This window comes from Tyto alba, unplaced genomic scaffold (genome assembly GCF_018691265.1).
Source record: "Tyto alba isolate M040663 unplaced genomic scaffold, T.alba_DEE_v4.0 Super-Scaffold_20000042, whole genome shotgun sequence".
NCBI lineage: Eukaryota > Metazoa > Chordata > Aves > Strigiformes > Tytonidae > Tyto > Tyto alba.
The window spans coordinates 4,121,365-4,142,556 of record NW_024881293.1 but is presented as its reverse complement, the minus strand read 5'-3'; the positions used below and the strand labels follow the sequence as shown (position 1 = coordinate 4,142,556).

At 43.4% G+C, this 21,192-nt stretch overlaps 1 protein-coding gene and 1 long non-coding RNA gene across 4 annotated transcripts in view; one reads left to right on the top strand and one right to left on the bottom strand.

The window, feature by feature from the left end:
- The window catches only part of CASZ1 (castor zinc finger 1), a 97,753-nt gene that overhangs the window by 6,292 nt on the left and 70,269 nt on the right, over positions 1-21,192 (bottom strand). Inside the window, 9 exon segments of the mRNA XM_042795137.1 lie at positions 4,981-5,215; positions 7,140-7,288; positions 10,211-10,289; positions 10,291-10,383; positions 10,917-11,115; positions 12,836-13,171; positions 14,545-14,667; positions 18,062-18,222; positions 20,794-20,857. Coding sequence (XP_042651071.1) covers positions 4,981-5,215; positions 7,140-7,288; positions 10,211-10,289; positions 10,291-10,383; positions 10,917-11,115; positions 12,836-13,171; positions 14,545-14,667; positions 18,062-18,222; positions 20,794-20,857 — 1,439 coding nt within the window.
- LOC116965273 overlaps positions 1-21,192 on the top strand; it is a 45,258-nt gene that overhangs the window by 14,543 nt on the left and 9,523 nt on the right. For 2 of the 3 annotated variants that reach the window (XR_004409236.2, XR_004409237.2), the window contains exons 3-4: positions 772-849; positions 1,869-2,012. This is a non-coding gene — a long non-coding RNA (uncharacterized LOC116965273). Of the gene's footprint in view, positions 1-771; positions 850-1,868; positions 2,013-18,044; positions 18,122-21,192 lie in introns of those variants that run through there. The other variant, XR_006165529.1, reaches the window with a different exon arrangement.

The window sequence follows — 21,192 nt, the reverse complement described above, 5'->3', positions numbered from 1 at the left end:
GCCTGATCTCTGGACTGTGGGTTGGCTGATGCTTGCTGGACATCGCTTCCGTAATTCTCAGTGTATCCCACCTCACCTCTAATTGCTGCTCTGATATACTTGATATTGTGCAAATGCTAACTGTTGCTTTTCGGTTTTGCTACTCTCAGTTTCTCCTGCTGCTTAGTTAATCTCTAGCCCTATTTTCCTCAAATCAGACTTTAATACAGAGAAGCTGGCTTGTTCCAATCCAAGGACTGAGGTGTGTTACTGTAGCTTGCTGAGGCTGAAGTGGCAGAAGTTTAAGCATGCTAAAAACTGGTATGTGTGTACTGTTTTCCCCTATCCAGGCTCCTGTAATACACTACAATTGCCAAGGACAGGCAGGAAGTGAAGGAAGATCCCATGCGTGATTAAAACTGCAAGGGGGGGAATTTATAGAAATAGGATGGACTTTGGCCAGGAGACTACAACATCCCTCACTGTAATGAGCCTACATATTACGATGAGTGCACTTAGAAAGACAGATGGACAGATGTTCAATAGGGCTAATTCTCATCATCACTAGCCAGTGGACTCTTAGAGAAAATACCAGTTCTACAGCTTTCCCTTGGGTCTCAAAAATCACATGATGCCCCTAGTAAATAAAGAGCCCTCATCTATCTTCCACTTTCATTCACAGGGCCAGCATAACTGGCTAGTGCTCATGTCCCCTAGGATCAAGCTGACATCAAGGACTCGACCTCATTATATCTATTAACTTTTTTTTTTTTCTCTGCTTGCTATTTCCAGAATCAAACCACAATCTCCAGTATCAACATGCAGCACAAACGAGGTTGGAGGCAAGAATTTCTCACCAGGTGCAGAATTGTGAGTGTAATTGGAAATTATAGCTTGCAACGAAAACATACTTTTTTTTTTTTTTTTTTTTCCCCTCTCTTCATGCTGGAACTGCCAACCTCTTAAAAAGAGGCATGATTTGTGACATGCAGTGCCTGGGGCCTGAGACTCCAGAGCAGTGTGCATCCTTGTCTAGGAGACTGAAGAAAGAGTCATCTGTTTGAGTGTTGTAGATTTTTTTTTTTTTTTCTGGCTGATAAGCAGGTATTAAAAGTGATGAATGCTATTTTTGCCATATCTGGCCCCTCCAGTGACAACCCTTTAAGAGAAGGTGGTGTTCACTGAAGGAAGCCTCCAAAAGTTAAACTGGCATGGTATTAAAGATACAAGTCAATGGAAATGGCAGCAGCAACCTATTCTCCTGCACTGTTCTTGTGGCAGGGCTATACAGGTTGCAGGATAAGCAAAGAACAAAAGCTTTTTCCACGCCCATTCGTTACAGGGTACTTTTGCTCAGACTGCAGATAAGGACACCAGCTTGAGGCATCCATGGTGAGACCATCACAGTGACATGTAGCTAGTGGAAACTGCACATTAAGGCTAATTTAACCAGCTACCAGTGAAAGAATAACTTTCTGTCACTGTAGATTTTAAATTAGCAAGCTCTTAGCTATAGAATCTGCGACCAATTAACTCTCTGCTCCCCCTCTAAACATCTGGTATTGTAAAATCTAGTTCTCCGCTTCCAGGCGACTAATGTAAGAGCATCGTTGCTGGACAAATTGCTGCTATCCAGATCAACTTCTAAAAAATTACAGTCAAACCATCAAGTCTTTCTTTTATCATTACTATGAATGCTCATCTTGTCTGCCTTCAGACAGGAATATGGGATAAGCCATTCTGGGGGTAGGATTCTGGATGAAAATCTGGGAAATAAGTAGAATTTAATTTTTACCTGTTTTAATCTCAGTGTATCTGCCCATCTTATATAATAGTTCAAATGAATGTGCTTAAAACCTTAGTTAAACCAATTCTGTTTTCTCATACAGGCAAAGTTTCAGAGCAAGGGTTTCAAAAAGAGGGATGATAACCTGGCACACTCTCCTCCTTTAGCCACTAGACAACGTTCAGTCACTAGGACCCAGCTGAAGATCACAAGCCTCCACAGATGTAATCCCAATTAAATCTCAATGGTAAGTGCATGGCATAAATTTGTCTTTTCAATTACTAATAATGTAAACAAACATTCATGAAATGATACAAAGGTAAAACAAAAAGAAACTTAAAAATATATAATTAGAGGAAATCACAGCACAAGGTTAAGATGTTTCAGGTTGCATGCAAAGCAGTTTAAAAAAAAAAAAAAAAAGAAGCAAAAATACAGTTTCTTGTGAATTTTGTTCACTGGAACACACTCCTCCGGACAGGGAAAGGATCCTTCTCCTGCCAAGTCCCATGAGAAAAACCTGTGAACTTCCAAGTGGAGTTGGTCCTCCAGCCACGCTCCTAACCACGTACCTTAGACTTGCACATTACTAAAACTGGCAGGAAGAATGACTGGGACATTTGTAGTCTGCCAGAATCCTCTTAAGTGTGAACTTTAAGCACAAATATGCCCTTAATTAACTAGAAAAGAGCTGGGAGTTGGGAAAAGAAGCCAAAACTGGGACACACCCTAAAAAACATTCCCAGCTGGCATGAGAATCCCCAGTCTGAGACATCTCTGATCTTAGTCACACATGGGAAACATGGCAGCTTAAAACTAAAAATCTAGCTGTATTTTCTGCAGCTGTTAAGAGCAGATATAAATAACAGTGAGTGTGAGAAAGAGCCTGAGCTGCCTGATGATGTCATCATAGTGACACTGACTGCACTTCACTCTGTTACTTGTGCTGGGGAAAGCATCCCTGAATTTTATGGGTTTGTGTATGAATAGGAAGCAGTGAAGCTTACGAGATCAATAAAAGTACAGGAACTGAGGACCTTGTCAGACATCTACCTGCTAAGATGTGTGCAGCAGATTATGGTAGGCACTGTGCTGGGTGGCCTGGAAGATCTAAACAAGAATTCCAAGTCCCATTAATGCTACAGGAGCAAAAGTTTGCTTTGTGGCCACCCTGCTGTTATCAAGAGGCTGAAAGCACATTTTAACTATGGATTTTGTTAGGTTTTTCTCATAGTTTGGAATTGATGGAAATTGTTCTCAGGTATCCAAATGTCTCAGTGACCTGCTGTGGTTTTGGTTACCCTTCTTAGCTGTGGTTACTGTGTCAGCAGACACAAGGAGTGGGCACGGCCGGCCCTTGGATAAAGTTAAGTAAGACACAGAGTGATGTATGCTTTTTACTGACCCAAAGGTGCAGAGGAAAAAACATGGGCAGGGTGAGTGGGGAAGGAGATGGGCATAGGACACAGAGAGAAAGCAAAGGAGTGTTACCTGCTGCATCCTGAACTAAGGGAACGTCACTTTTTACTGGAGTTGGAGTGGCAATGATGGGCGAAAACCCAGTGGTGCTGGCGGCAGGCATGACAATGCCTCTGCTGGATCCAAGAGTGGCACTGAGCAGAGAGTATGAGAGACAAGATGGAGAGAAAAGATAGGGGAGGGTGGGAAGGGGCGACCTAAGCAGGGCTTGTGAGAAAGATGGAGGCAGAGATGGTGGTTGAGGTTGTGGTGCATTGTGGGTAGCGTCATCGGCAGCAGCAGTAGCAGTAGAAGGAACCAGGCAGCCTGGAGAATGTGGAGAGAAAAAAAAGCAGAAAAAAAGGAAAAAACAAAACAAAAGAAAAATAAACAAACAGAAAACAACAAAACCAAAGCAAAACCAAAACAAACAAAAAAAAAGAAACAAACACAAACAAACAAACAAAAGAACTGAAATGAGAACCCAAGAGCAGAAGCAATATGATGAAAATGGAAAATACATTCACAAATGTATGAAACAGAACTGTAACAGAGAAGAAACAGAAGGTGATGAACTGACAGCACGGGGAAGAGGAGGGTTGTCTCTGCAGGAGGTAAGGTGGCTTCAGTGGTGAGGGGGAAGAGCCACAGGCTTTCACGCAGAAAGTCCTGCTTGCCTGGTGCTTGCTCACCTCTCTGGCGCCAGCTCGCACCGGCTACCAGCTGCGAGGGTGGTCTGGCGCTCGGGGCGGGTGGAGCTGCTCCCTGCCTGCACAGCAGCGCCAGCCGCTTCCTCGGAAGCGTGACTGGGGCCGGAGGGCGTAGTGACAAAGGAGGGGGGCCGGGAACCACTGTCCCACCAGAACTCTTTGGAGGAGCTTTAACGGCACTGTTATCACCCAGCAGCGTTTGTACATACGGTTAGGTGTTCTATATGATAACTTTCATCTAACTGGTGTGGGAAAGAAAAGTAGGAAAATGTGTACGAAATTAAAGCCAACTCAGTGAGACAGTCTATCTAGAATGTAACACTTAACCCTGGGAAGGACAGCTACGAGATCCCGGGATCACCACTAGATGATAACAGAACTCACAGAAGATATCTGACTACTGAAAAGATAACCCTGTAACACAGGGCAGCGGGAGATGGCTACACATTGTCCTGGCAAATAGGAAACAATGGCAGAAAGTTACTTCCCAAAAGAGGGGATGATGGAGGTCTCCTCTGTGCAACACTGCACAGAGCAGAACAAGAGTTTCTGCAGGAGGAAGGGCGCTCAGTGAGCTGCTTTTATATGTTGCTTTCTGATGATGCGGTAGGTTGTTTTCCCATGTGTATATAATATTTGCTACTGTACAGTCTTTCTGTACCTCAACAGTACAGGAAAGTGCTTGACTTCAGATGCTCCACAAGGAAATACAAAAAGATAGTGGGGGAAATGCCAAGTACAGAAGAGGCCCACATTTTTTTTTTTTTTTAAAATCAGTTATTAAAATAGATCTAACTCCAAGACACAGGATAACCACCTCCCTTCAGGGGAGAAAAAAGATACGTTGTTAGTTAATGGATGCTTGAGGTGCACATTTTGATGGATCTCTTCTCACAAACGATGGAGGGCACTAGGTTAGTACGAGGCACTACTGCGAAGCTGGTACAGTTTTATGTTTTAAGGTACAATTGTTCTTTGGCCTCTCTTCACGAGTTTATCTCCCAAGACAGCAGGCAATTTCACCCTACCCACCCCCTTCTCTCTTACCTGCTGATGTACTTTCATTGCCCACTGGAGTGCTGGAGCAGCTGCGGTCCATATTGGAAGATTCCGAGGAGATACCCCCAGGGCTACAGCCAGTGTAATCCATGTACTCATCTGTTTCAGTGTCCATAATGCTTGGGGGTCCCTGAAAGGAAGCTGGGGTTCCTGATGAGGCTGGGCTGGGTGCCATGCTGCCAACCTGGGGGAGATTTTCATTTCTTGGAGTGTGGCCAATAACCTGCAGCAAGAAAACAGGACGGGGACTTTCACACCAAAAGCAAGATGCCAAGACCAAAACCATCTGTCTGCACGTTTATTTCTCTCTGCCACAGTTCAGGAGGGATAGCTGGAACATGCTCGTGAGTGGAACCCATGGCACTATGGCTAGGAGCACGAATCTTCCTTCAGTGGGAGCTCAGAGCATTAGACTTGGCACACGTATCCTGGTATGTGAATTGTGATGCGCTCAGAGGCTGGGAGTGTTAATCTTGGCACTAGTATGCTGCTGTGTGGATTCTGATGCATTCAAAAACAGGAGGTGTTAATCTTGGCATTACTACCTTACTGTGTTGGTCCTGCTGCACTGAGAGCCTGGAAATATGACGGCTGACAGGACTGTCCCGGTGCTGCATGCTGAGACACTGCAACAGGGGAATACAGACTGAAACCAGTGACGTGTGTGTGCTGTGTTACATGCAGCTGCTCTGGCCTGCCGTGGCACAATCTTCTCCAGACAGTTACACGGGCAGGTACCCAGTCACGATGTGTATCCAGACACAGCACTAAGTGCCTACTGAGCACTAAAGCCCGGGAAAAAACAGAGGTAATACATTTAAATGGAGAAAGGCAGTGGCAGTACAGCAATTTGGTTAGCTTTGCCGCATGCCCTGATTTGTGGTTTCATCCATATTTTGTTGTTTGCTGGACTGCTGCTTGGGCTAAGCACAGCAAGACTGGCACCGCATGTTCCCAGGATTGCTCAAGCCACGATTATTACTTCTCCATTGCTGAAGTGGCACAGGATTGCCAGTGGAAGGAGATGGAGGTCAAAACTAGCATTTTCTGCCCAGCATGTACTAGAATTCTTAGGGCCAGACTCAGCATGTACTAAAAGAGTAGTGAAGACAAATCTATTTGTTAAATCTCTCTTAAGTTTGATTCTTACACCTAAGCTTTTCGTGTTAAGAACAAAAGCTACTGCAACAGTAACACCAGTTCCTTGGCACCTGTGAACTCATTAAACCAAACAGCAATAGACTTGCACAATTAACTTATGGACAATACTTAATAACTAATAGGCACCTCGCATTCCCATGTTGTGGAATGAAAGGGGGTTCCAACCTTCCTTCTACAGATGGCCCCTTTTGTTTTTCATATACCAGATGTCCTTAGGGTCAGATCAGTCACAGGCATTCAAATAAAGCTAACTTGTTTCATCTCCCAAGTCAATGGGAGTTAAAGCAACTACGGAATAAGAAGAATAAAGGGGAGGCTGGAGGACTGCTGCCATCCTGCACAGCAGCGCGGTGCTGCAGTTGAAACTCTTCAATTTATTCACGGAACAGACAAATCTAATCTGCCAGTGGCTCTCAGTTATGTGTTAAAAAAGAAGCAACTGCATTACTCTGCTACTTCCTGAGAGAGGACAAGGAATGCCCCAAACTAACTCCAAATCAATAAGGGAAGAGAAATTTCAAGACTCGTATTTCTCCCATCCTAACTGGAAGCAGCAAATAATTCTTGATGTGCAACAGGAAATGTTTGCTTTAACCAGCATGTTCAATTCTTCCACATCCTAAGCACTTTAATTTTAATAAACCAACTGGTATATATTGAGAGAGTGGAGGGAGTGCAAGTTGTAAATATGAGTATTTTAGTGTTAACCTCCGTACTCTTTTTCCTCCATAATTCACAAAGAAAAGTTGTTTACACTAAGTAATGCTTTGATGTCTAGGCTTCATCATCTATCCCCGTATTGTAGAAGTCCAGCCGGGTAAAGCTACCTTGGGTGAATTCACATATCCCAGCTGCATCCCCCAATGCAGACATATATCTTTAAGAGTTTGGGTACAAGTGTCTTGGCACTAAAGCAGTTCTGCAGCAAGCAACCAAAGGGACCCACACTACCTGCAGATCCACAACTTAAATAACCAGTGAGTCACCTGAGTAGGAACACGATCAAAGTTCTTCCCCAGCATCCTTCTCATGTGCTTTCTGGCGTGGGATGTCATTTGGTGCTTGAGCAGGAAGGAGAACTGGCAGCCCTCTCGAATGCAGTGGAAGTGGCTGTTCACCTGGTTGTATTTGCAACCTACAGACACAAAACCATCACTTGTAGCACATGAAAGGTACCAAGAGGGAAAGAGACTGTAGAGGAGATGGTCTGGAGATGGGATAAGGCTGCTGCTACATGGATTTCTGGGGGACTGAAGATTATCAATAGTCAGGGGTTCTTCAGGAGCAGTCCTGTATGAAAAAAAACATGATCTTTTGCCTGCTGAGCAACTGCAAGAGAGGATTACAGTGTACATAGATTTAAGAAGGGAGCCTGAGCTGCAGACTAGTCCCATCCCTCTGCGTTTTGTTATAAAGAAAGGAACATTGCCACTACATCTAGTAGTGCCTAATGCTCTCCACTCTTAGCTAATGCCTTTTCCTTTACAAAGCGAACAAAATGAAGACATTTAACTGTATCATAGAAATTACAATCAAAAATACATGCTCATAATTAGATTAGAAATGAAAAGTTCTTTTTCTCTTTTTTCTTTTAACTGTGCTATCAGAAAAGCAGTCTCTTAAAAGCTCTAGCTCTGGACAGTGTATGCTCTCTGGTCAGATAGGAACGAGCCAAGAAGCGTTTATTGCCACTCCAAATTTGTTGTGCAATAGGGGCAGCTACTAACCAACAAGCAATTTATACGGGTTCCAGCATACAGCACTTGACACATTTTGCTTCTCGTGGATAGTGCCATGCATGCCAGGAGTTTGTGTCTCTCATTAACAGATAATCCTAAACAGCTGCATTCTATAGCTGATAGACAATGACTTGTTATAGTTAAAACACAGCTGTATCAATAATCAGGTTCTGTCTGTCCTCCATCATCCCTTGGCCCTACCCTTACACAGAGAGATACAGACCTACAGACAGGCTCAGTTTTACTCATCCATCCATCTCTATCTCTCTCTCTCTCTCTCTCATCCCTCTGCACCCGTCTACCTTTACTTACATATGTACGTATTTTTCATTTCTCTCATCCTCCCCATGCATACATGTGTGCATATATTTCTACACACACAAACATACATATAAAAAAAATATAATCGATCATGTGTATTTGTTCGGAAACATTCACAGCCCTTAAAGCAGGCCAGTGCCTTCTGCACCTGCTGTAGCTACATACGCACTGTAAAAAGCATAGAGATGTACAGAGAAGTAGACAAGCATTTACATGCTGGTATAACCATATACACCTACACAAACACATCCAGTTACACCATCCCATCATGCTGCCTGTATCTACATAGGCAAATGCAAAGTGCTGGCTAAACATATATTTACTGCACAGCAAGCCCAGCCTATGGGCGTATGTACATACTGCTGGATGCATGTACCCCATCACTCCCAAAAATAAATGCTGCTGACACATGCACAGCCTGTAGATGCCTCGCTGCCAAACAGCTCCTGAATCACCCAGCCCATCTTTAGCTCACAGATAGCGTTTTATGTGCACGCCAAGTTTATGTTTGTTTGGGTACTGCACTCCCCCACAGCCCCACCTCGCCTGCCCTCCCCACTGCGCTGGGCTGTTCTTTGGGAGGGAGAACAAACAGTGCTGCGGGACTGAACAGTATCGGCAAAGGGCAGGTGAAGGCTCGCCTGTTGCTAGGGCATCCGTGTAGGCTGGTGTCATATATCATTGTCCTGCTTTGTCTAGCCCCTGCTATCACCTGAAACACCTAAAGTTGAGTAAATAACAGCAACTGCTGAATCTACTGACATGTGTAAATGAGACCTAGGTAAGTACTGGCTGTGGCGTGTTGACGCTCATTACCCTGGTTACCACAAACAAGCTACCATGTGGGTATAAATTCTTGATGTATTCAAAGCTGAAAAGAAAAGTTTGGTTCTGGGTATCATGGCTGTTTCCCAGCAGTGTGAGAGAACAGCACCCAGCAGTGTTACTCTGAACCCCGTTTTGTTTCAGCCTTTGTTCGAGCCAGGAGTGATGGGTAGGACTGCGCCTGGGATACTGTTAAGCCAAAACACAACTCGAAGGGTTAAGTCAATCCCAGGCAGTTCAGGATAGAGCTCTGCTGGAGCTATCTTTAGGGATTCCCCCCAGGTCAGAGCCCTGGCTTTCAGCTCTAGAGACCTCCCTGGGAATGCATTCTACTTTCTGTTGTGCGTTTTGTTTTACCAGCTTTACACTAGAGGCACTTAGCTTTAATAACCGCTGCAGTGCCGCTAATAGTTTTGGCAAGCAGGCAAGCCACAGTCTGAGGCTGTGCCACATCTCGGGTGTTTCCTTAGGCCGTGCTCCGGTGGGAGGCTGGCACAAAGGCACAGCGCTGTATTCCCCGCTGCTCACAAGTGGCTGTGGAAAGTGGTTTTGGAGGAGAAGGGAGCATTTCATTGAATGCCATTCTCCATACCTCTGTCTCCAGTTATTTGCCCTTTGGCTTTCCATGTGCCACACTGGAAATGGCAAAAAAACTCCAGAGTTTCATTTGAAGCTGCCTGGAATCGGGCAAAGCAGCAACTTCCTTGGTACAGGAAGACTTTCACACAAGGCACTCACCAGAACAGGCATTTCCCCTTTGTTTTTTTTTTTTAACTTATAAGAGCACCCTTAAACTTCACCCAGCACAAGCAGGAGGCCCAAAAGACTACAAAGTACAGAAGAAAAAAAAAACAAACAAAAAAAAGGCCCTGACAATTAGATGAAAAGGAAAAACAAAGGGGAAGCTGTATCTTCAGACAAACATATACATGTACACAAAAAATCCTCTGTATTACAGTTTCTATCCATTAAACTTGGGTCTATTTCAGAAAACATGCTTCAACTCAGGCAGATCAGGAATTGCTTTCTGTTTTGTTACATTTCTTGTTTAGTGATTTAATGACCGAATACATCTTAAGCATAACTCACCAGCTCTAACTCATGGCATTCTTAGTCTGGACATGGGACAGACCACATGAGAAAGGTGATGGGGGAAAAAGAAGAAAACTCACCTAGTCTGCCACACTCTTCTCGCTTGGTAAAATACTTGAAGCCATTGGCCGCCCTTCTCTCTGCCTTCTCATGTTTTTTTCACATGCCAGGGCAGCTTGGTGGTGATGTTAGTCACAAAGTAGCAGCCAGGACGAAGACAGTGGTAATGCCCTCGCATCCTGAATTCACAGTGCTGGAGAGGAGCAAACAGGCAGGTTGCTTTAAGCATGCCTAAAACAAATGCACTCTTGTCTGCTGGCTACTAATGCTGTCCCTCTGAGACAAGAGAGAGCGGCCTGAGCTGATACTCCAGACCACATCCATTTTATCTTCCACAAGCTGCAATGCAACCACGTTCCATGTATTTTGTATTGCTCTCATGTATTTTGTATTGCACTGTTCTACACTGAAAATCCCAAACCTAACTCCTGGCTTTCCCTGGTATTCATCTTAGATTTTTATTTTATTTCATCTTGTGTCTCTTAGCTCATTCTAGTTGCCTTGTCCTCTTCACCCAAGTCAAAGAAAGGTAAAAGCACTGCAATTTTCAGTTTGATGGAAACTGAACATTTTGCTAGACCACATAATTAAGACCCTTCCATGGTTCTGTACTTAGACCAGGAATGAACCACTTGGCCTCACTTCCTACTGGGTAGTCTGCTTGCTCTTTCTCATTCTTCTTCTCCCCCACACATACTCTGGCCAGAACAGTGCTGTTGTTCTTACCTGGTTCGGACAGAGACACTGCAGCGAATAGTAAGCAAACTGGTCTCGCACATTCACCAAGTTATTGTTGGGGTTGATGTGGTCCAGGCAGTGGGATTCTGCTTTGCCAGAGGTTTTGCACACATACTTGCAGTTCCCAAAGAGACAGTGGAAGTGGAATTTGTTGGCGTACTTGCAGTCCGTTGCCAGGCAGGGATCACTGGAATACATCCAAAACCCAATCATCACCTTCACTCATTTCACACATTTGTTCCTTTGCCAAAATTTAATTCAAGGGGAGCCCAGCTGAAGCCTCTGTTCCAAATATGGCCTACAGATTTCCCATAGACACCTTCCTCTTTAGTAAAATTGATGCTGGCAACACTACTGCAATTCCGCCAAGCTAGTGCACTTTCTTGATTAGAATTATTAACATACAGCAATGCATGGTGGGTTCTGTAGTCTTTGAGGGCCACGATTCCAATTTAAAGCTCTCTCGACATCTGGATAGATGCTGTTTCTCCCTTTCTGCCTATACTTACCTCAGTGGATTCAGGTAGCTTCTCCCATCTCAATTTTGTGTAACTGAAATGAAACTCTTGGGCATGCACACTGCAAGGTGCCAGGGCTTCCCCTCAATAGACAAAATCAGCAGCGGCCTATTTAACCAGCCAAATGGTTTTGGTACCTTACTCCCTCACCCACTCCATGGGTTTCTGGCTACACAAACAGAGGTCAGATCGGAGGTAATTAACACTGATCTCTTGGATCCCAAGCACTCTACCCAATGATACCTACGCAGATACGTGAAACAGAATTAATATACTTCTTTGAAAGCAGCCAAATGACTGTTCAATATACGACCCAGAGACTGATACTCCACCAGCCTGAATAACTCAGCTGTAATGTGTAACCTGATCCTGGACTCCCATGTCCTCCTGTAAACCACGTAACTTCTGTGCCTCTTTCTATGTAACAGAAATAACACCAACATCACAGTAACACTGTGAAACTTCTTTAATGTTTTAAAAGAAGTTCAGCAAGGCACCTTACCTTCTGCCAGACACCTCCCTTGTGAGTTATTTTGTAAACTAACACTACAAAACCAGAGGCACCAAGTTTAAAGAGACTCATTACACTTGTACAGAAGTTCAGCCAGGACAACAAAACTTTGACTGATCTTAAGAGAGAGAGAATTGCTCCCTATTCCTTGAGCTGCTGAAACATCCATTCCTGGTAAGGTAAGAGCCCAAGCATTTGTGCCCCCTCCACTATCTGACCCCCAGTCTTCTTCACTGAAAAAAACAAAAATAAGAAAAGGAAGCAGCTGTATTATACTGAGTTACAGATGGCATTCCTAGGAAAAGGCCACAGAGCTTACTCCAGCAAGCTCCTTTTCAGCAATCTGCAAACATCTAAGTTCTGTGTACTTTGCTGCAGCAACACCTCACCTTTGTGTGCCTAAGCACTCAGTTGCCCACTGATTTTTGCTCAACTCCAGAAACTCACGGTGAGTTTCAGACTTGCAGCAAGAGCTGGAGGTGGCCTAGTCAGGCATCACGCTAAAAACTTTAAAGCTGCTATGCTTCCTCTGTAGCCTTCAGTGTCAAAAATACTGCAGAGATGCATGTATTTCTGTATACCTCTCATGAGGTATAAAAAAGGCTTCGGTGATATGCCAGCAAGTTTATTTCTCCTCTGAACTCATACCTAAAAGTGCTCCCAGATGTACCTGAAAATCCTTTTTCCTAGGATAACTGAAGGTAGTTTCTAGACTCTATAGAAGTAAATTTTCTATGAGATAAAGCCCAGAGTACTTTCTAGACAGAAAGTCTCTCAGTAGGTGAACACAGATGTAGTGCTACGGCTCTGAGGAGCGATAAAGAGTGGAGTGCAAGGCTGGAGTGGACGTAAGGAGGCAAGCAGCCTCTACAACTTACTTCTCCTGGAACTGGAGAAATCCGGGTTTGACCTGAGGCTTGGCGTTCTCCAGGGAAGTTGTTGCCAAGGGTGAAGTTGCCAGGTTAGGCACTGATGCTGGGATCTGAGGCATCTGGGGTATAGTTGAAGCCAGCTGCTTCCAAGCTAGCAGTGTGGGGGCAGAGGGCACAGTAGCTGGACTTGGAGTGGGCACGTCGAGGGCAGGAGCACTTGCCATGGTGACTGAAGTAGCAGATGGTGATGAAGGGGCCAGTGAAGCCTTATTCTCAGTAGCAGTTGAGAAGGGAGACTCAGAGTTACTTTTCACAGTTCCACCCTCAGTTCGGAAGTGAAAACTGCAAAAAGACAATGTAATTCAGATATCAATGCTCGCCATTCCATATAACTTGATTAAACATCAACAAGAATGTGGCAGGAGTCTGCAAATAAATTAGCTGAGGTTAAATCCTAAAAGGGGTTCTGCAAACTTTATGGAAGGGTTTAGAGGCCTCCTAGACTGTCTGTGAAGAGGAGGGAATTCATTAAGAGGGGTGGAGACAGAGGGGTGAAAACCCATGTTGAAACCAGAGAGACACAAGACTCGTCGCAGTTAGTAAGATCACTATGCCTATGAGGGCAGCCTCCCATGGCTGGTGTGAGAAGCCAGTGGTTTGTTGTAGTGAACCTCAGGGAACTATGCAACACCAGAGACCAACTGTGTTAATGGATCTTTCTGCCTTAAAATTTGAAACATCTCCTTCCCTTTAAACCCCTTTAGAATCAGTCATGTGGCCAGCTGCTGAAGGCCTTACTCATTCTTTACTTGGGCAAATCTTCCATTGCCTTTAAAAAGAACTTGGCATGGTTTTGAAGTGCAGATAATGCTCTGTAGAAATTTGCAACAGGGAAAATTTCCAATATCCCACCCTTCCTTTGCTAGTAACACTGGGAGCGGATCTTAAATTCATTCTTCACCCAAGAGTCATCTACAAGTTCTGAGCATGCTGTACAGCCTCTGTAATATAGACCATATTATCAGTTCTGGCTACCCAACTCTGAGCTGTCTGCCACTTTCCAAATGATGTGAAATTACAAAGGGTTTACAGTATAAGAACATGACAAGGCGAAAAGGAGGTTGCTGTTGGGCTGGACGGTTTGACTGCTTCATCTCAAGATCCTTATCCCCACGATGTGAACTTCTTAAACAAAAACATATGAACTAAGGGCTAGGGAAAACTTGATAAAAGAGATTTGTCATAACAAGACAAAGAACAATAAAATGTTCTCTACACTGCAGTGATGGCGAGCTGTCTACTCCACAAAAAGTCTGTATCCAGTGACAATGGCTGGGTTTACAAGGTCCTCTCCCTCCTATATTTTCTTATTTCTTTGTATGGTGTACTTGTGTGCTATGGGAAATATGCATCTCCTCAAACATACTCCGTCAAGTAGGCTATGGATAAACACAAATGTCCAGCTCTCAACCTTGCCAACATTTTTTCACAAGTGGAACGTATTTATTGTGAAACAAAATTAAAGAGAACAGAGTTCTGCAAAGATTTTAGCTGAGCACATTTACACAGGAAGCATATGGATACCCCAACTGCTGCCCTCAGGACTGCCCACGTTCCTGCTCCTCAATGCAGTTACTCAGTAAGGTCTCTCTTCTCCTGCAGTGTGTGTGCTGGAGTTTTCCCGAGTTTCCCAAGACTCAGGCTCTCCTACTTACTTGGCATGCTTGATGGCTCCATCCAGGGTGCTGAAGAGGGCACCGCATTCCTCCACGACACAATGGAAATGCACCTTATGGAGAAAGTCACACTGCGCATCGCAGAAATCCTTGGTACCAAACCTGGCCAAAGCAGACAAGCAGGCATCTTACAGAAGGCCCCAGAAGAGAAACGGTGTTGGAACAGATGTATTTTCTTTGTTTTTCAGCTCTACTACCATTCTTTTTTCTAACGTCACTATCCCTGCTGCACACAGCACTGCTGGCATTGTTGCTTGATTACTGCCTGTTACACAGATCTGAACATGCAGAACAAGAACCTAATTTCTCTCCAATTGAACTTGACCGAGAAACTCTCGTTCACTTTTAGTGGAAGAAAAATACAGAACTACTCTGCAACAAAAGATGAAAATCATTAGTGTTCTTGAGCATCTATGTACAAAAGCCAAGGCTCTGAGGAATGATTAAAGGTTAGTAAATAAAGGCAATCCAGACCACAAAGACGTTGAAACACTACGGGCTTTTCTTTTTCAATTTACTGGGAGTATCAAAAGGGAAGAAACAACAGTAGTTCTAGATCCAGAATCTGCCCACCCCTCCTTAAAACAACAGGGTGTCACATAGATGGGAGAGAAGTAGTATCGCCTATATAGCAGTTATAGCCTAGTATGCATAAATACTGAAAAGCACAATCCCTGAAGTACAGACAAAACAATGCTGCAATGCAAAAACCAGAGCAAAAGCCATTGTCTAAGATATGCCTCCTGTCATCTTAGAGGAAACAGTCGAGAGGACAAAAACAACTAAGCATGGTTTCACTGCTCATCCACTGCTGAGATTGTCTGGACAAATACATGTGATTTCAGGAAACTCCAGAATCACAGGGAATCCAGAAATCAAGTAAAAAACACTGGCAGGAAGGATTTGAAACTTAGCAGTGGAATCTTGCATAATTAAGATACAACAAACTACAATTGCTCTGATGAGCAGGAAAGCAAGAAACAAACAGCAGCCTGCGTGGTCCCAGGAGGGACCTCTTAACAATTTGAGGGTAAAGGAAAAAGGAAAAAAAAAACTTTTAGTGGAGAAAGAAGGTCAGTGAATATGGAATACACACGGTCAGTTAAGGCTTGCAGGGAGAAGATGAAGGAAAACAAAGGTTTGGTAAGAGGTAAGAAACCAAGTTACTGCAAGCTAAAGGGGTTGTTTTATCAGGGACACGAGGTACTGTGCTTAGAATGAAGGTCCAATAAAAATGGAAGGTGATGAATCAAAAATGGCTGCTTTATATAATTTGCTTTGGATAGGAAAACTCAAGACAAAGCAGACAATTAGGGATAAAGTGAAGACCTTCTAGAAGGGCAGATAAAGGGACTAGTTGGAAAATATAAATATGCACAAATCAGCCAGTCTGGATGATGTATGTCCTGAAGTGCAATGGAAATTAACTCACAAACTGATTGCATTACTATTTGCTATTTTTTAAGCCATAGAGAAGAGGGAGGTAGTAGGAAATCGGCAAAAAAAAAAAAAAATCTAGGTACTGATTCTCTCAGGGAAAAAAACCACAAGTGATCTTTGGCAATTATCATACCTCTAGTCTTAACTTCTCCTTCCAGTAAAGTAATGGAACAAATATTAAGAGGGAGGAGAAAATCATTAAACATCTAGAGGATAAAGGAACCATGAGCAATAAACAGCATCAGGATTATAAAGAATAAATCTTGCCAGACAAATTTAATTGCTTTTTTTGATAGAATTACAAAATTAGTGGATGAAGGGATGCAATATATTTGGATTTTAGTAAAGCATTTTGATACGGTCTCATGTACGCTTAGAATTAATTCAAATTGGCCTGGATGTGAATGCTACCTCATGGATTGAAAACTGGCTGAAGGACCGTAAACAAAGGCTAATGACAAACAGCAACATATTGAGCTGGGAGGAGGTATCTTGTGAATGCTGCAAGGATGACTTTGGTTAGGCCTGAGCTTATTTAACATCTTCATTAGCAATCTAGAAGAAGGAGTAAACAGTGTGTTAATGAAATTCACAGAAGATTCCGAACTGGGAGGAGTTGGCAACACCAGTGCAAGAGGAAAAGAAATAACACAGAGGCCTTGAAAGACAAGGGAGAAGGTTCAGAATACAAGAGTCGTATTTGGAAGCATACATCTAATACATCTGGGACGTGTGTGGGGGGGTGTTTTTATACATAGGGGACTCATGAGAGCAACATTAAAAGCAATCCTGTCTAACAGCAGACGGTAAACATGATACATATACATTATGCAGTATAGATGCAAACAAGGTAGCACAGTTGTGAGCTGCATATATGGGGGCAGAAATCTTGTTACACCTGGTGTGGTGATACAGGAATGGCAGCCCAGTTCTGCACCCGTCCAGGGAGCAGCAGGAACAACAACAGCAACAAGACGATCAGCAGGCTGAAGGGACTCATTTACAAAGTGAGATCAAAGGAAGTAAATAAGCTTGGTTCAATGGTATGCTAGAAGTCTGTGACTATCTGAAGGGGGTGAACTCTGATTGCAGAAAGAAATTATCTGCTGTGGTTCAAGGGGATATGACCAGGAGAACTGCAACAAAATTACAAAAAAGGAAATTCAGGCAGCATACCATGAAAAAAATTATGACAGTGAAACGTATTAGGTGGTAGAGTAGTGCTCCCAGAGACAAGAAAATAGCCACACTGCTTGGCATAATTACAACTAGGCTGGACAAAATGCAAATGGACTGCAGGGAAGGATCTCACACTGGCCAGGGGCAGATGGACCAGAAGACTTTTTAGTCTTCTCCATTAAAGTCTGTGATTTACGAAGTGTCCAGACATTTGTAGGCAGCTATCTGTGTCAGAGCACAAACCCGTATGTGTCTGCCTGGGTGTATCTGTGTGCTCAAAGCATGTCTCTGTCTGGGCATGTATGTGCATGTGTGTGTGGGTGAGTTTTGTATCTGCTCCATTTTCCTTTCGAGCCTTCTTGTCTACAACAAAAACAGCAGAAACCATCCCAGTTCCCATACCTCTTATATTCCATATTCCTTATTTTGTTTCAGTGGCCTCCTACTGTGAGCAGAGGAAGTGCCACGGCAAGCATTTAAGGCCTCTGTGATCTGTGCATAATAACCAAAGACGGTCCAACAGCAGTTCAGTGCTAAGAGCAAGCTGCAGCGTGTCCCCTGGACTTGCAGACCAGGGACATAAAGAGATGCCTAAGATGAAGTCTAGGCTGACAGTCCTGTGTGAAGATCTGTGCTCATAGTTGGTTCTCGATCCCTTTGCAAAACAATTCTACATGCACAGATATTTCTTACAGGACATTAACACCTACTGCTGGCACTGGGGACTAAATGCACCCCAGAAAGTGATCAGAATATCACAGAATTAGGCCTTTAAATTCAAAGGAACTCTGAATTCAAGTGTGAACTAATGAGCCAGACACTTTGCAAAGGAAATAATTTTCCCTTCCCTCTATTCCCAGTTCCATGCTCTCCTTACCGGCGCAGGTACATCTTCCATGGCTCAGAGAGCTTCTCCTGGACAAGTGCCTTCACTGCCTTGCCCAAGTACTGTGTTGGCTCTCCAGCCCCAGCCTGGCTGCCATCTCCTTCCGTCTTAATGTTGAGCAGGTTGCCAAGGCTGGCACTGGTCTTGGACATCTGGAAGAAGAACATAGACACTGCATCAAGCCCAGCACAATGCCATGGGCACTGCCAGTCTGGATTCCCTCAGGACTGTCCCACGGAGAGCTGTGTCTTCAAAGATTAAGAGAGAAGACAAGAAGTCTGTGCAGACTGCCTCAACTGCACCAGCAAACTTAGTAACACCTCACTCTTCTGCAACCTCCACCCAACTATCACAAAGTACTCACTCAGGTGCCCGTCTAATATTCATGGCTCTTGTGTAAACTAATGAAACAGCATGTCTATTTTATACGTGGGGAAACTGAGGTGAAGAGAGTCATACACAATTTGAGTATGGAAAAGGTGTGCAGCCTTAAACCTTAACAGCCCTACAGAGCTCCTACAAAATGCTGGTTTCTTGGTACAGACCTAGTGATAGAACTGGTAAGCTCTAGTTTATTTAGAATCATCTCATCCCCAGCCACAAGGATGGCTCATTCTTTAAAGTGACTGTCAGGAATATTTGGGGGGGGGGTGGTGGTGCGGGGAGAAATCTCATTCAACTGGGTAAAAATCCTGGCTCCACTTAAAAATTCCTGGACAATTCTTACTAACTTCAATAAAGAAATTATGTCACTTGCTGTGCTAAATGGACATGTCCCCCACAAAGCAGAAGTTGGACTCACAATTTGCATTGTGTGAAAGGCTTCAAATAGATTCTACACAGAGAAGGTTTAGAGGTCCAGGTGTATGATGTGCAGGCAAGAAAAAAGAAGTTACTCAAGAGTGTTTAAGAGAAAAAATTTTCTTTCAGAATAAAAGCACAATTTCCCAGACCCCTTCTTGCTTTGTTGTATTCTCCATTGCCTCCAGTAACAACAGTGAATTTCACAGCATGAATAAAAGGCAGGATTGGGCCCAATACTTGAATTACAAACTCCACCCACTTGAGGATCTTGTAGCCCTTTATAAATATCAGTTAATTAAGCCTGACAGCCCCCTAAATAAACTGCAATACGCTACAGGAGCCCTGGCTATTTGAGGCTTTCTTAATGCCCCCTGAAGGTAAAGCCCCTGCTGCTATGTGGAGACTGCAACTCTTTATGGCTGGAGCCAGAAATTCAGGTTGTCTTTTTCCATTGGTGTTTGTTGGGCATTCGGTTTCTGTAAAGGGCTCTTTTTCCTAGACAAATAATGAAGGATTCCTCCAGGAACAGAAATTGTGTGCAACAAGAGGAAGAAGCAGGTGTGATGTGTTCCTGAGCACACTGAGCTTGATTCTGCAATCCTTGGTCTTGGGAATAGGCTCCTTCAAATCAGTGGGCTCTGTGCTGGTTTATGTCATCAGTTAATCCCATTCCTTCTTTAAAAAAGGAACAAACCTGAAGAACTCCTATTTTGTACCTATGCTACACATATTTTGCACAACATACAGAATCTTATGCAGGGCTGCACACAAATGCTTATTTCTAAGCATATGCTTAAATTTCATATTCTCCTGGAGATTTTCAAGTGAAGTAACTATTGAAACAGAATTTCCCTGAGCTGGGGCACTCAGGACCCCAGACTGCAGACTTCCTAAATAGATTTACTCACTAGAGAAAGAGCTGCATATTTGGAATCACTAAAAGGACAATACACAGAAACAAATAAGAAATTAAGTTTAAAAGGGAACATCAAAACCCCAGTGTAACAGAGAGCCAATGAAGAAGAAAAGTGGCATAAGGATAAACGCAGAAATTAAACAACACAGAGAAAAAATGTGATGAAATGAGAAAGGAGGCAAGAGATTACTAGGCAAAGTCACTTCGCCCTCTCTTGAGGGTTATATGGCCTTGATGCATGTAACGCCCAGAGCCAAGGGGATGGCAATAGTTATGCCTGCAAAACCTATCACACAGTAGAATATTAAGGCATGGCTCAAAGGCTGCCCTGATCTCTACCGCAGTTGTATACAACAGCAAAATTAATCTTGGTACAGTAGAATTTATCATGTGAAAGGGAAATATATATTTGAGATGATGCATAATTTAAAGAAAAAGTAAGGAAAAAGAAACTGTGCATTATCTAAAATAAATATTCTAGAACATGGTAAAGGGGGCTCTGTTGGATACCATTACTCACACCAGATAGACAGAAATTGATGATTTTGGCTCAAAACTTCTAATGTTTTTATTTTCTTTCATAAAAACAAATGATTCTCCTCCCCCTCCCCCAGTGAAAGAAAATGTTTTTAAGTAAATAAACAAAATGAGTAACTATAAAAAGAGAGAGAGAGAAGTTGCCAGGTTCTGGAAATAAAAATGAAAAAAAAAAAAAAAATTCTTTCGGAGCCCTCCTCTGTCTAGAAAGGATGGGGAAAAAAAAAAAAAAAAGGTGTCAGAGGCTGCAATATATTTCTTCAGCCAGTTCATTAAATTAATTCGTAAGCAGTGGCTCTGAAATTATACCCGATGAAAAATGGTCTCAAAATTTAAATGGTACAAACTCATCTTATTAGAGGCAAAACATTAAAAAACAAACGCATCTCTTCCCCCCCTCCCCGCCATCGCAGCTTTAATTTCTCTTGGTGGGGGGAATGAAAGGCGTTTGATGGATGGCTCTTACCTTATTCATAAGCGAGGATAAAAGAGATGAATTTGCCGAGACTGTGTGGCCATTTGATTCATTACTGGAACACACAAACCAACAGGGTTTAGTTAAGATGTGCACAGGGACTGTGAGCACTGAGATTAATCCTTCTCCCTTCAAACTGCCGCACTCCTCACCTGCTGCATCCGGAGGAAGAGAATGATGCCCACCCTCCCTTGGGCAGGCCAAACTCTTTTACTTGTGATAGAAAGAGGGTCCCAAGTCTGCAGAATGTAGTTCTTTCAGCTATTCAGCAGCCCAGACCTCTTCCTCCAGTGTCCACACCATCACACTTTTTTTATTAGCTGACTCACAACCCACCCCACATTTCACTCCTTCACCCCATTAGAACTTTGAGAAATAGCCACAAAACCA